The following is a 15,082-nucleotide window of genomic DNA, read 5'->3' as shown; positions in this document are numbered from 1 at the left end:
AACCAGGTTATTTTTAATTTCTTTAGACATTTAATTTTTTTTAAACTTGCTTTCCAAGTAGGACAGGCAAATACTTCAGAACTTTGTTTCTAAAGTATATATATATTTTTTCCTTTTTGAGACAGAGTCTAGCTCTGTACCCCTGGCTAGAGCGTAGTGGACTCATAATAGCTCATTGTAAACTCAGATTTTTCAGCCTAAGGGAGCCTTCAGTAGCTGGAACTATAGGTATGCACCATTACACCTGGCTAACTTATTTTTTATAACAGCATATTGACAACCTCCCTACATTGACCACCTCCCTAAATTGACCCAATTTTAATAGACCAGACTTGCACCATATATACGTTCCAGTACAGTAAGCCTTGTTCTTTATGCTGACCACTTCCGTATGTTGACCAGTCCCCTGGTAGGTCAATGATGTTCTACCACATTTTCATAAAGACCAGGGTCTCCCTGTGTTGCCCAGCAGGTTTTAAACTTTTCACCTCAAGCAATTCTTCTACCTCAGCCTCCCAAAGTGCTGAGATTACAGGCATGAGCCTGTACATGTATAATTCTTTGTTTAAACCACTATACTTCTTAAAATCAAGGTAAGTTTTTCCATCACTAGCTTTTATAATCCACCTCCTCCTTCTGTTTCTTCCTTTAATAAAGTTTTAAATGATACTCTATCATTGCATTGGGTGTACACTATTGAATGAAAGCTTATTACCCTTTGCTATGTATGTATCAGAAAAGATTACGGTGATAACATACAGCTTTCACAGAAAGTTAGAAATCACTGATCTTACTCAAATCTACATTTGCCAAGAATCATCACAGAGGTACATAAAGGTATTGAAAGGTAATTTGATAAATTGGAAGCTTTAAAAAATCCCTCTGAATATCTTTGCTCTAAGAGTTGAATCAATTTTTTTTAAATGAATAGATTTTATATACAAAGATGCTCTCAAATTTGCTTTTCACATTTAATTAAGCTGTCGTCTGTAATTAAAATATGTGCATATTAATTAGGTGATCTTGATTCCTTTTTAGTTGTAGAAAAGAGTTACTATTTCTGAAAAGAAAGAAAAATTCTTTAAACAAATGCCTTCACTATAAGCTCAAATAGATCAGATGACTTTCACTGTTTTTCTTTTGGCACAAAATACACTGTTTTTCTCTACCATTGTATTCCTTAGGCATATGTAATAGCAATACATTTCACAAATACAATTAAGCTGCTGAAGACAACCCGCCAAAACAATCCTATGCTATATTGTGTGCTGCCTATAATTTAAAAAAAATGTTTTCTCTTTTAATTTGAAAATAGGATACAAACTGGTGGCTTGGATGTTATAGACTGTTTGTGTCCCCCCTCAATTTCACATATTGAAACTCTAATCCCCAATTTGATGGTATTTGGAGGTGGGATCTTTGAGAAGCCATTAGGTCATGAAGGTGGAACCCTCATCAGCATGTCAAGGGATCTGCATATATTATTTAAGATAAACTATCACAAAAATTTTAAGAGAGAATTTCATTAGCCTATTAAACAAGGACAATAAATAATATTAAATAATAATAAAATTAATAATTAAGGCTTATTCTGGGTAATTAATTTGCTTAAGATCACTTATTGGTCGGGTATGGGCCTGGCAGCTCATGCTTGTAATCCTCTGGGAGGCCGAGGCAGGTGAATTGCTCTGAGCTCAGGAGTTCAAGACCATGCTGAGCCAGAGTGAGACCCTGTCTTTACAAAAAAAAGCTAGGCATTGTGACAGGTACCTGTAGTCCTATCTACTTGGGAGGCTGAGGCAAGAAAATCCCTTGAGCCCAAGAGTTGGAGGTTGCTGTGAGCTGTGATGCCAAGGCACTCTACCATGGGCCACAAAGTAAGACTTTGTCTCAATAAAAATAAATAAATAAATAAATAAAGATCACTTATTGTTGATAAGTATTGGAGCTAAAATTCTAATTTAGTTTTCATTTTTAACCCCTAAAAATATTATTTTCTTATTAAAATTCAAGAAACCAAATTGCCAAGTCTTTATTTACTTCTCTTTTGATAAACTTGATATACTGGGGGGTTTTTTGGTAAATTCAGTGAACAACAACAAAAAGCCTTTTAAAGTACAAACATCACATCCATTTCTCCAAAAGGAAGAATGGACAAGGTTGGCAGCAATCTTTAAAAAACAATCAAAAAAACTACTTTTATTTTGGAAATTTTCTTCCTCAGTTATTAAATAGTTATAGAATTTTGTGATCTTGACAGCAGCTACCTACCAAATATATTGGCGCATGCCACTTGTCTAGGATATAGATTTATGGAAAAATGGGGGGTGAGTATAATGATTTGCATAGAAATACTAAAGATCTGGCTCGGCGCCTGTGGCTCAAGTGGCTAAGGTGCTAGCCACATACACCTAAGGTGGCGGGTTCGAATCCCCAGCCCGGGCCGCCAAGCAACAATGATGGCTGCAACCAAAAAAAAATGGCCAGGTGTTGTGGCAGGCGCCTGTAGTCCCAGCTACTTGGGAGGCTGAGGCAGGAGACTCGCTTGAGCTCAGCAGTTAGAGGTTGCTGTGAGCTGTGATGCCATGGCACTCTACCCAGGGGGACAGCTTGAGGCTCTGTCTCAAAAAAAAAAAAGAAAAAGAAATACTAAAGATCTTCTGGTTTACCCTTCCCCTTCCCCTTCCCCTTCCCCCAGCTCTTGCCTAGGCTGCAGTGCAGAGGTATGATCGCAGCTCACTGCTGCTTTGAACCCCTGGGCTCAAGCAATTGTTCTGCCTCAGCCTCCTGAGTAGCTAGGACTACAGGCACATGCCACCACCCACTCTGTTTTTTGTAGAGACCAGGTGCTAATATGTTGCTGGGGCTGGTTTCTAACTCCTGGCCTCACCAATCCTCCCACATCTGCCTCTCAAAATTCTGGGAATACAGGTATAAGCCACTGTGCCTCACCATAGTTCACCCTTCTTTTTGTACTTGAGGATATGGGGCCCATATAACTTAAGGGATTTTCCACAATTATTTAGTAGTAAACCTAAGTCTACAAGTTTGGTATTTTGTTTTTCTTTTGAGAAAGAGTCTCACTCTACCTCCCTGGGTACAGTCCTATTGCATCATCATAGCTTATAGGAACTTCAAACTCTTTGGTTCAAGCAATCCTCTTGCCTCAGCTTCCCAGGAAGGTAGGACTACGGGTACCTGCTATAACACCTGGGTGGCTTTTCTATTTTTGGTAGAGATGGAGTTTCACTCTCGACCAGGCTAGTCTCAAAGTTTGTACAAGGTTGGTTTTAAAAATTCTCTAGTTAATGTTCGCTCCACATGACCATGGAATGTTAAGTAATTATTTAAACCAATGTTTATGAACTGGTGTTCTATGTCTCTAAGACTATAAAACCAATTAGCATGAATTAGGTAGGTAGAGGATTTCCTTTTTCATGCTGTTCTTTAATAAGGGTCCCTGGTAAGATACATATTGTACTATTTATGCATCCACTTAATATCCACTCACAGAGTATCTGTGATGCATCCACTCACAGAGTATCTACTATATCCAGGTCTTTTGCTGATATTTCTGATATTAGACATTTGGCCAGAAAACAGGGAGAGGTAGAGACATGTGTAGATTCAAAAATGTCCCGTACCATCTATTTGGTGCCATAGCACCATATCAAACATATCCAGAATTTAGAGGTTGTGGTGGTCAGTCTGTAAGATGCCCTAATGATCTCTACCTCTTATTACCCACCCTGTGGGACACCCTCCCTTTAAGTAACTTAGCAATCCATCACATTAAGTACCTTGCTTCTAACCAATTTAGCACAACAAAAGTGATGGCATGGCGGCCACTTCAGAAGTTAGGTTATATAAAGATGTTGCTTCCGTCTTAGGCTTTTCTTTCTTTTATGTGAATTACTGGCTTTGAGAGAAGCCAAGTGTCACGTTGTAAGAACATATAGGCAGCACATGAAGAGGTCCATGTGGCAAGGAACAGACGTTTCCTGCCAACAGCCACGTGAATAAGCTTGGAAGCAGATCCTTTAGTCCCAGCTGAGATGTGGATGGCTACAGCCCTGGCCAACAATTTGAATACAACTTCATAAAAGAACCTAGCCAGAACCCAAGAGCCAAGCTTTTCCTAGGTTCCTGACCCTCAGAAACTATAAGAAAATAAATGTTTGTTTTCATAATTTACTAAATTTTAGGAGAATTTGATATGCAGCAAAAGAAAACTAATGAAGCAAGGATAAAGTGTATTGAAATTCTGAGGTTTTAAGGTGACAGGATAATGAAATGGTTAATTTGGTGGACAGATCACACTGTGGTAGGAAAAAGGCTGAGTTAGTACTCATGAGAAAGATTTTCTCCTTCACTCTTTAGATATAATGTGTAAGTCAGTCATTCTTGATCTTGAACTTCCTAGGTTCCAGAACTGTGAGCAATAAATTTCTGTTGTTTAAAATAAGTATTCAGTCTAAGGTCTTGTTGTAGCAGTCCAAATGGACTGGGACAGTCTATTTATAAAAAAAGTTTACTGAGTACCTTCAAAAAAGTCAACAAAAACAGGGCAGCAATGTCACCATTTGCTTTACTCTGTGATTAAGGTAGATGTGTCTGTATGTTTGTGTGTGTTATGTTCTTGATATATCAAGATTGATATATTTTCATGTATGTTGTGAACAATTACACAAGATTGGAAAATTGAAAGGGTTGCAAAATTCTGTAGAACCCAGTCACCTACAGATACAGATAGAGTCAACACAATGAACACAGCCTGGGAGGAAAGAATAAGCCGGCCAGAATCAGGACTTGGAAGATTTGCAGGCACATATACCCAGAGTCCACTTTCTGTCCCACAGGATGCATTTCATGTCTGGATATGAACCCTCAAGACATACGCCCAACTGCTCATATAGCCAATAACTCAAGCTGTGTAAGTGATTAGACCATGTATAATCCATCAATGTGCATATCTCTTCACTGAGTAAACAAGCTGCTCCTGGAAGCCATCAGGGGGATTCCAAACTTTCAACAACATATTACAAATTACAAGATAATCCACTTGTCCTTATTGTGAGCAAAAGTCAGTATCAGGCTTCCAGGTCTTCCTGGAGATAAGTGTGAAGAGCCCCAGTCCAGCTATAATTCTATTTTATAAAATGACCATCTAAAACAAATATTTTATATGTTATATATAATATACACTATATAGATATGATATTACATGTAACTATAATAAAATAATATAACTGTACATAAGCATATGCACATATGTATATTAATACAAACGTGTAACTAATTCAAAACAGCCTCGACAGATAATGCTTACACTGAAATCTGGCTTCTCAAACGAATGATCCAGACATGACAAACATGGAGAATGAAAAAATACAAAAAGTTAAGCATGAGTTGATGACAATGTAACTAGACAGAGTAATGAAATTTTAGAATTATGTCATCAGGTTCACTATATTCTAAGTCTGCTGGGTGAGGACTGGTGTACTAACATCTTTGAGAGACGATGGGGAATGACTTTCCTTGCCGTGTAACTAATTTAGTGATTCTGTTTGTCTTCATCTATTTCAGCCACTCTTTATATTTCATTTTTATTATTGGAAAACTCACTGACTTTGTTTTCTAATTTGGATCAATTGTTTTCTAGATTTTCTAGTCATCTGCCATTTTGTCATTCTCTTCATTACCTCCCTGAATTAATGAATGAATTAGATTCAGATATCAGTGTTCCATGACTTATTATTTCTGAGTTTTTTTATTTCTTGTTTTATTTGAACACATCCAGTCATTTCTCAAACAGGTACTGTGCAAGGAAATCTCATGATCTCTAATGTATAGACGAAAAGTTTTGGTCTTGCCACATAATTTGGATGAAAATTAACAAGTTCATATGATTTTTTTGATGGAACATAAAAACACTGCCTCATTGCCTTACAGAATTCAGTGTTGCTGAAAAGAAGTCTAGTATCAGTCCAGGAGGAATCCAGACTTCCTCAGCCAGCCCCTTCTATGCACATTCCATGTCTGAGCCTTTGCAACTCTCTCTCATCTACCTGCATGTTTTCAGCTGCTTTCTATTTCTGAATCTTTTTTTTTTCTTCCTCTTCTTCTTCTTCCTCTGTGATGTATTTACCATTGTGCATTTATTAAATAAATGGAACACCTTTTGTGTTCCTTTCCTGTTATTTTAAAGGGATTTAGAATGGGATGGGTAGATATATCCACTCAGTTTGGTTTCTTGTTAGCTTCTGAAGTAGATGGTAAAAGGCAATTAAAAAAAAATGTTAGTCCCTTGACTCAAAGTTATTTTATTGTAATTTTGAAGATAGGATGAATACACTAAAAAGCACAAATAATGAAGAAATGTTACCACATCAGACAAATCTGGCTCAACTTTTATATAAGGAAGTTGTGAGTTGTTTTCTACCTGCCAATGACCCCCAAGTTGAAAGTCACATAACCTGAGAATGGCCAGATGAACCCAGTGTGCAGACATGGGTCCAAACGTATGTGCTCATACCTAGGAGCCAAGACTGAATTAAGAAGTGGATAACACATAGCAGGAACCAGGATCCAATCAGATTGAGCCTGTCATTACTCCAGAGCTTGGTCCAATCAGAGCATGTCTCTTGACATCGCCCCACTACAAGATCCAATCAGATCATGCCTTATTACCCTATGCTTATAAAACCAGACTCAGCACCCAGTTCAGAGAAACAAATTTCAGCAACTGCTTTTATCTCTTTACTGGGGGATTCTCCTTACTGGGACTTCCAATAAAGCTTTTCTTTTCCTAAGGGCCAGTGTCATGTATCTATGTACATCTCATAGCAAGCCAAATGATTGCTCAGTAAGTGAATTAACAACAATTATGTTTACAAATAAAACTTTGTAGAAGAATAATAATTAAATAAGATACAGGAGATACCAAGAGGACTGTAATATTTTAAAGTATTGCTTCATCCTTTGAAAATAGTTTAGTTTTTATCCATATCCATACTCTTAATTCCTCTTTCTAGTTACATAAGAATTTTGACATATGTAATAAAAGAATGTGTATAACCTTTCTTAAATCACTATAACCTACAACCAACACTAGACTTTAGAATATCTAAAATCTTAAAGAAATACTGCCAGCAGTGTTTATAATAAATGATCCTTTAAAAATCCCCATATCAGCAGAGAAATTTTATAATATAAATTGTTCACTTAACTTTAACTGCTACAGATTTTGGCAGACAGTAAAATTAAATGGTGGATGATCGCCAGAATATATTACATTTTCCAAGATACCACTGGGTTACTAATACATTTCAGAAGAAACCTCTTCCCAGAAACTTAGCCTCCTGGGTGGGGCTTTGTTAAACTGTAATACTTTCTTTTGTAATTCATGGGAAAAGGAAGTTGTAAATTGCCAGGAGTTGGAAAATTTGATTTGTGAAGTAAAAATATATGGCAGCGGAAATCAGCATGGCATGCTGTGGGCCTACTTGCCTAAAATCTTCCTGGCTTTTCCTGAACTATCTTCTCTTCCCTGAGCTAGTTAATTAGATACCTGATCAGTGTCCACCTGTTCTATTCCTGGTATTGTTCTTCCAGTCTTCAAGTTCCATCATTTAAAATATCCTCCCCTCCGTTCTTCATTCTTTCCTTTCTTCATGAAGAACTTGAGATGCCTATTATGTTTATTGCCCCAAGTGAGAGAGAAGTAAGTGGCCTTGAATTTATACCCTATGACAAAATTTATGAAGTTTGTAGATAACACCCTCATTTGCAAATGTAGACTGCTAATTTGTCTTTGCCTTAGTAATGATATGTCCTTTTAGTATTTGCGTTTGTGTCCATGAAATCTGATGACATAAATGCAATATACCTTAACTGCTTCATTCTTCACTTACTGAACTTGTTCTTATCTTGAAAACTTGGCAATATAATTATGCTCATTGTGACCTCCCCATCCAACCAAGAGTTCACCTGAGAACTCCATAAAAACTGGGATGAAAATCAATTGGCATGAACAAGTGGGGGATGAAATGGCTAAAACTATCCTCAATTAGGTTCTGCTATTTGTCCCACTTACTTACCACCAAGGGAAATGCAATCTGATTTATACCCTCAACTCTACATGGTTTATGCTCTATCCAAATACAGAGGGAGGAAAATCTAAGGGCCATGGCACCTCAGTTTATTCTCTAGCCTCAGTGACCTTGAACTTCAAATTTAATTTTACAGATGAGTATATAAAAGATTTATGAGCTTACATCAATAAATATATAACCAGACTTTCCAGGCTATATATAAGGAGCTCTAAAAAAAGTAAAATTAACTCTCTTTGAAGCTGAGGGCTATTAATTCATGATATAGATACTTTGCAACAACTGAAGGGAGTTATTTCATTGGTTTCATAAATCTGATTTTCAAGATGAAATGGAAGGAAGAAGCTGTTGTTTAGATATTGTCTACATTTTTTTCAAATTCCAATTAAGAGGTTAACTCATTGTTTTTGTTTTTTTTTTTGGTAATCAGAAGAACACACAAGTACTTGTATATCACTAGATGCTGGAGGAAAATTATACACTGAAGGACTGTCAATGAAAAGATTTACTGATCAGACTGATCTGAGCAATAAAGATTTACGACAAACACATCTTTAATTTTTTTCAGAGTAGTTTAGTGTACTCTGTTCTACACGACATCCATATGATCTAATTTTTCATTTGGAGATATGATGTTATGGCATTTGAATAGGCTATTTTAATACAAAGTAGCATCACAGGGAGCAGAACACTTCCTTAGAATGGATGGCTATCCTCCAATTTTTAAAAAATTCTACATGAAAGTATAGGATGGGGATGTTAGCCTAGCAGCCACGGAGGATTCACTGGACAACACTGATGATGGGGTGTTACCATCTTTAGAGATGCTGAACTGCCATTAACCTCCCACTTTGGGATCACCGACATGAAGACACTCTACTATCCAGGTTAGCCAAGTGATCTGCAGCCTGGTTAATGTGCTCTGACTGTGTTCAAGGGTGTCAGATTTGGGGTGAAGATGGAAGGAAAAACATACATAATTTGGAAGCCTACCTCATCTTCCACAATAGGAGAAAAGTTTGTCAACAATGGTTTCTTGAAACCAGCCCTTATAGGGATTTGCTAGAAGCATTAGTGAAATTACTGTCGGTGGAATCCTTCAACAAATGTAGCTCAGTGATAATTCTTGTAAATAATTGACTACAAAAATTTTGTAATCTCTTGTTCAAAAGCCTGCTGAAAAACCTGTTCAAAAATTGACCCCAAGTTTTCTCAAAATGGCTAATATTTAACTGTGGATAGTAGAGAATCAATTCCTTAATCTTTCTTCTGCTCCAGCCTTTGCTACAGTCCACTACTTTTAAGATTTTTATTTTATAGTTCCTGAATTAGTATGACTACTTATTCTCTCATTACCTGCTTTAGACTGTATCACAGTATGGATCTCATAGTAAGTTTTAAACTAAAAGTTTGGAGAGAATTTGGTGATCAATGATCACACACACACATCTCTGCTATGCATAGATGCTGCTGAAGAAGATAAAAATCAGGCGTGGTGTCTGCCTTTGAGGACATTACAATCTAGGGGGAGAAACTCGTATGTAAACGGCTGATTATTATACAAGGCGAAGTAAAACAAACATTAACTAGAGGACAAGCTCATAGTAACACAGATAATGGAGCAATCAATTCTAACTGAAAGGGAATCAGAAGCTCCTTTGCCAAAATGGTGGCATTTGTGAAAGCTTTGAAGAATGATTATATTTAGAGAGAGCAGTGAAGAAAAGGTGCTTCCAGCCACAGGAGTAGAATTAACAAAACTATAGAGGCTTTAATCAAATGGATTTTGTTTTGTTTTTGTTTTGTTTTTATAATGCTACACAAGATACAAAGGTAGGCTCCGGGAGAGTTGCAAAGAGAAATAATATAAGTGTCTTTTCTCTAGTAGCTTACATTGTATTTTGAAAGAAAAGCCATTTTTTAAGTAAGTATATCTCAACAGTTCACCAATAGCATATGGTTGTCTGGAATGGTGTCACTGAGTGGCATGTCCTTAAGAGCTACCATACGTGAGAACAGGAGGGATTCATTATTGCCAGGATGTTCTAAAGGATAGGAATATAGATATCTCTCAGAAAATAGAATCTGCTATGAGAAGCAGGAGGCAATAATATTCAAAATGAGAAAGACAATGTGGAGAAGACCCAAGGGCAGTAATGATCCTGGCATGTCCACAGAATTGTGAAGGTATCAACTCAGATGGACTAAAAGGTGCCTTTTGGCCCGCACCAGAAAAAAAAAAAAAATTAGAAATAAAATTTTAGGTAAATTCAAATGCCTTTAAAAGTTTAAGAAGGTAAAAGTCCAAGAAGGTAAAAAAAATTTTTTTAGGTGAATTCACATGTGTCTAAAAGATCAAGAAGGCAAATTAGGCAAGTGAAGTGGACTTTACAATACACACATATTGTGAGGGAGTACATAATAAGAGGGTGTGGAGGAGATTGTGACCAAGGTCACTAGTAAAGAGGACACCGCTAAGCTTCAGCCAGTTAAAATTATGCAGACTTAAAGAAAGATGGAGACTTTACCTCCTTCATGTTTACATGGATGGAGCTGGAAAATGTTCTTCTTAGTAAAGTATCTCAAGAATGGAAGGAAAAGTACCCAGTGTACACAGCCCTAATTTGAAACTAAATTATAGATTTCATAGGAAAGATATAACCTAATTATAGCCTTAGAATATGGGGAGGGGGAGGAGAGGGGGTGGGTTTCATCTTCTCTCTATCAAAACTAGTTGGTTTTTATCATCTAACTACTTAAGGTTGTACAGCAGAAATAAGGAAAGTAGTATGTTTTAATCAAGCTATAGAACTCAGATAATAAAACATAGTAAATGAAAGGAAATAAGTTTGAAATAATCTGAAAAGAATTTCACAACAAAATTTCAGAAGTGTTCGTGGCTCACAGTTATCTTTAACTGTCTCATTTGCATTTGATAAAAAGAAAAGTGTAACTATGTGACTCTTTTCCCCTCTAGGGAGAAAGGAATACAAGGTGCACATTTCCCAGTTTGGGTCTCACCGGGTACTTGATGAATGAAGCTGCATTTGTCATCCCTACCACTCGCCAACCATGGATACCATCAGGATGTCTTGATCAGGTTTATTTAAAGACCTGTTTTTTGGTTCATGGGCCTGCCTGACAGTGAAACCAGGTGGGGTTTGAAGGTTTGCAACAGATGCTTTCAGGCCTTGTAATTTCTGAATTTGGTAGAGTTCATACATCACACAAAAATATACTATGTCAGTCCACTCATGATTTAGGTTGTTTTCCAACTAAGTGGGAAAGAACTCAAGTGGGTATGTTGACTTCATACTGCAATCCAGAAGGTTATTTGTCAAAAGAAAAAAAAAAGTCAATGTATGTTTTCTTCCTTATCAAGTTCCTATTCTTGTTCACTAATAGGAAGAGGAGCTAAGTAACAGGGAATTATGGGGTGGAAAAAAAGGCACATAGAGATTACAATATTGTGCCTCTGTCTGAGTGAAATGTGAAATGTAGCATTCCAGATGTTGAATATATTTCATGCAAAACAACTGCTGGGGTTCGGGAACAATATAAATTCCTGAAATGTAACAGGGAATCCTTGCTTACTGATGCTGAGAAAACACTTTAGATGATCAACAAATCTGGAAAATGTGCTAAAGAGCCACAAACTCTTATTAAAATCAAAGCTACTATGTTCTAAAAACATTTTTTGTGATTTAGATAAGTATGGCTTGGGTTTCATCCTTGACGACAATACCCTAAGGCAAATTTGACAAAGATGAGTCTTTGAAGTCTCAGTAATAAAAACAATTCACAGTGGCTCCTCATTAAGTTACTTTCAGGAGTTGGGTTCAGACCTGAGGACTGCATAAAAGAATAAGGAACAACAACAAAAAAAAAACAAGTCACTTACTATTCACTTGCTAAACTGCGAACTATTAAGGCTTTATAATACAAATCACGACATTTCCAATTATTCAATTTTAATTATTTATAAATAATAAGTCTGAGATATGAACAAAGACGGACATCTCCTCTTAGTTAATTGTGGAGAATAGAATAGTTGAAAGTATTTTCATAGACAGTATCTCCATGGGAGAGAAAATGTTCACGTTTTTCAGCTTTGGTTAAGATCAAACTAATCTAATTAGCTTTTTTCCCTCTAATTTATTGCTCAGAATTCCCTTTAGTGAGGTGTGTTTTTGATAAATTTCAAGGAAAGCTATTTGGAGAAAAGTTTGAAAGTAGACATAAATAAAACTGAAAAGGTTTCTTTAAAAGAGTTATCAAAATATCACCTAAAAAAAACAAAAGGACACAATTGGAAAGTTATAAACGGTATGCTTATCATCATAATAAGCTATTTATACAGAATAACCCAGGAGTATCCTATATTCATTATAGTTGGGATAGGAGACACAATCCACCTGGAGGGTTTTAATTAACATTATATATGACTAATTAGAGGGAAAAAAGGACGTCTTTCTCTTCTGATGGTGACAATGTAGCTATATTGGTTGGTTATCTGGTAAGGTCATTATAAATCACAGAGGTATTAACAAACTTATAATTAAATGTGTAAATAACTTTGTTTCATTATTTGTTGATTTCAGATTGTTTGTAAACACTGTCTCCACAATACACCTCACATACTAACCCCTTTAGAATTTCATTTCCACTTTTTTCTTTGACTATGGTGGCTATAAACTCCTATGGTGTTTAAAGCTGTAAACTTAGCATTTCATACAAACATTACGATCATCAAAATCAGGTTCACACCAATTTACTAATACGATGACATAACTGAAACAGAGGCAAGAGATCCTCTGTCCTGCTAGATTTTACTCATTCAGTTCTCTACAGAAAATTGTTATTTGGCTAAAAAAGCACACTTGAAACGGTCTTCTTATATTTACATTCCATTTTCAGAAGACAGAAAATATCAGGGACACAGAAAACTCGGCACTTGACTTTGACCCATAAGAAAGGACCAGTTAAATCCAGTTTCGGGAAGAGATACTTAATGTCCATAACAGAATCATCTTTTAAAATAAATATTATTACCATATTTAATTGGAAAAGCTCCTGCTATGTGACCTATGTGACCTTACATACAAATACAGGTTTAATATCAGGCCTCTTAGCACATTTTTAGCATTTCATTATTTTAAAAATATTTTAAAGATGATGAGAAAACTATGTGCCCAACTTCATCAGCACTGTTGTTCTGTATCGACATGCTGGGAAAACTATCAATTCTCTGTAAACCTGGCTAAACTTGCGTTCTAGCACATTTCTTCAGAATTAGTTTCTAATGAAGATTTTTCAACTTGTTATGTTTCTCTTAATTAATTCTTAGCAAAGAATAGCTCTCCCTCCAAAAGATGCAAAGAAGAATTAAAAAAAAAACCCCAATTTCCTATCCTTATCCCGTCTCCTCCTTTTGCTATGCAAAGTGTTTATCTTCACATTTTAATGTGCCATCTCAGAACATAAAGAATGACTCTCTAGGACAGATGATTTAAGTACAGAATTTCAAATATTTAGGAACCGCAGGCAGAATGACCGTTGCTCTAATGTTAAGAGGAAACAGTAAAAAAAAAAAAATTCAACCTAACAATTTCATAATTTCACAAAAGGTTTTCCCAGGAAGGAGTTTGGCTGTGATGACTTCTAAAAATAATGACTGCCCTTATGATCTGTAAGTCCACATGAAATCAGACATTTCTGTAAGTTTAATAATAAGGTTAAAAATAAGAATGGCATTTTCCCGAGCTAGTCAACAACGAAGCATTTGCTGGCTGATTTAGAAAATATTAACTTGGATGCTGCAACCACAACAAAGTCCTGGTTCCATATTTCTTATGCAATCAGGGAAGATGAGACGCAAGAATGAAATGTGACCTTGCACACAGACTGCAGCTGAAGGCACAGAGCCTTTCTCTGGAAACAGAGGACAAACTTATTGTTTAAATAATGTAAACAAAAACCTGAAGGTACCAGGGATACAGTTAAAAGTGTTTGGAAACTATTACATACTTAACACCACACTGGCCTCATTGTATCTCCTAAGGTCTGCCATTAACAGACACTCATAGGCGGCTAAGGCCTGTGGGCAATTTATATAATGCATATATTTCCAAAATCTCTCTTTTTGCCAATTAATATATTTACTTCTCAGAGATAAGTATGCAAGCACCAGTCAGTATAGCAATGGATGTCAAAATAGGCACCACGCCTGAGGTCTCTTTTCCTTAGATATGGAATATTTGCTCACTATGTACATCCAAATACAAGAATTTGCAAAGCCCTGACTGGAGAATGAGACTTACCAGTACTTGTAAGGAAGTTGACATTTTTCATTACACCCTCAGTGTAAGCCCCTGGCTCGTAACTGTCCATTTCCCCTGTGACGATGTGAGCGACTCTTGCTGCCCGGCCTCTGATAGCACCTGCGGCGCGGTCCAGATTATCAGCATCCTGATCTCTTAAGGCTATGATGCACTTGTTGACATCTTCCAGGATGTGGCTTTCTGTAAGGGAACAAATCAAACCAGTCTGTGTATCTGTGTATTTTTTTTATCCTATTAACCTAGCATCCCATAATGATGCTAACTTCTGACTTCAGATACAGTACAAATTGGGAGTGGAGGGCCCTGGGAATTATGAAGAAAAATTAGAGCTGTATTCTGCTTATATCCCCTTTACCCTTTAATAGCATCATTCATTCATTAGGATTCATGAAGTATAAAATTTTGTATTTTAAGAGTAATTTTTATTGATTACATATTATTTTGATTCCAGTTTTAGTAGATTAGATTTTTCTTCTTTTTTTAATTAAATCATCACTGTGTACATTAATGACATCATGGAGTACAATGTGCTAGTTTTATATACAATTTGAAATATTTTCATCAAACTGGTAACATAGCCTTCACGGCATTTTCTTAGTTATTGTGTTAAGACATTTATATTCTACATTT

General features: G+C 36.3%; 1 protein-coding gene across 2 annotated transcripts in view; it reads right to left on the bottom strand.

The window, feature by feature from the left end:
- CTNNA3 (catenin alpha 3) overlaps positions 1–15,082 on the bottom strand; it is a 1,564,769-nt gene that overhangs the window by 396,500 nt on the left and 1,153,187 nt on the right. For both annotated transcript variants that reach the window (XM_012801447.2, XM_003783622.3), the window contains one exon: positions 14,432–14,632. In XM_012801447.2, coding sequence (XP_012656901.1) covers positions 14,432–14,632 — 201 coding nt within the window. The remainder of the gene's footprint in view (positions 1–14,431; positions 14,633–15,082) is intronic.

This window comes from Otolemur garnettii, unplaced genomic scaffold, assembly GCF_000181295.1.
Source record: "Otolemur garnettii isolate 467f Iridium unplaced genomic scaffold, OtoGar3 scaffold00008, whole genome shotgun sequence".
NCBI classification, from domain to species: domain Eukaryota; kingdom Metazoa; phylum Chordata; class Mammalia; order Primates; family Galagidae; genus Otolemur; species Otolemur garnettii.
Note: the sequence above shows the minus strand (reverse complement) of the source record. Positions and strands in the feature narration are given on the sequence as shown.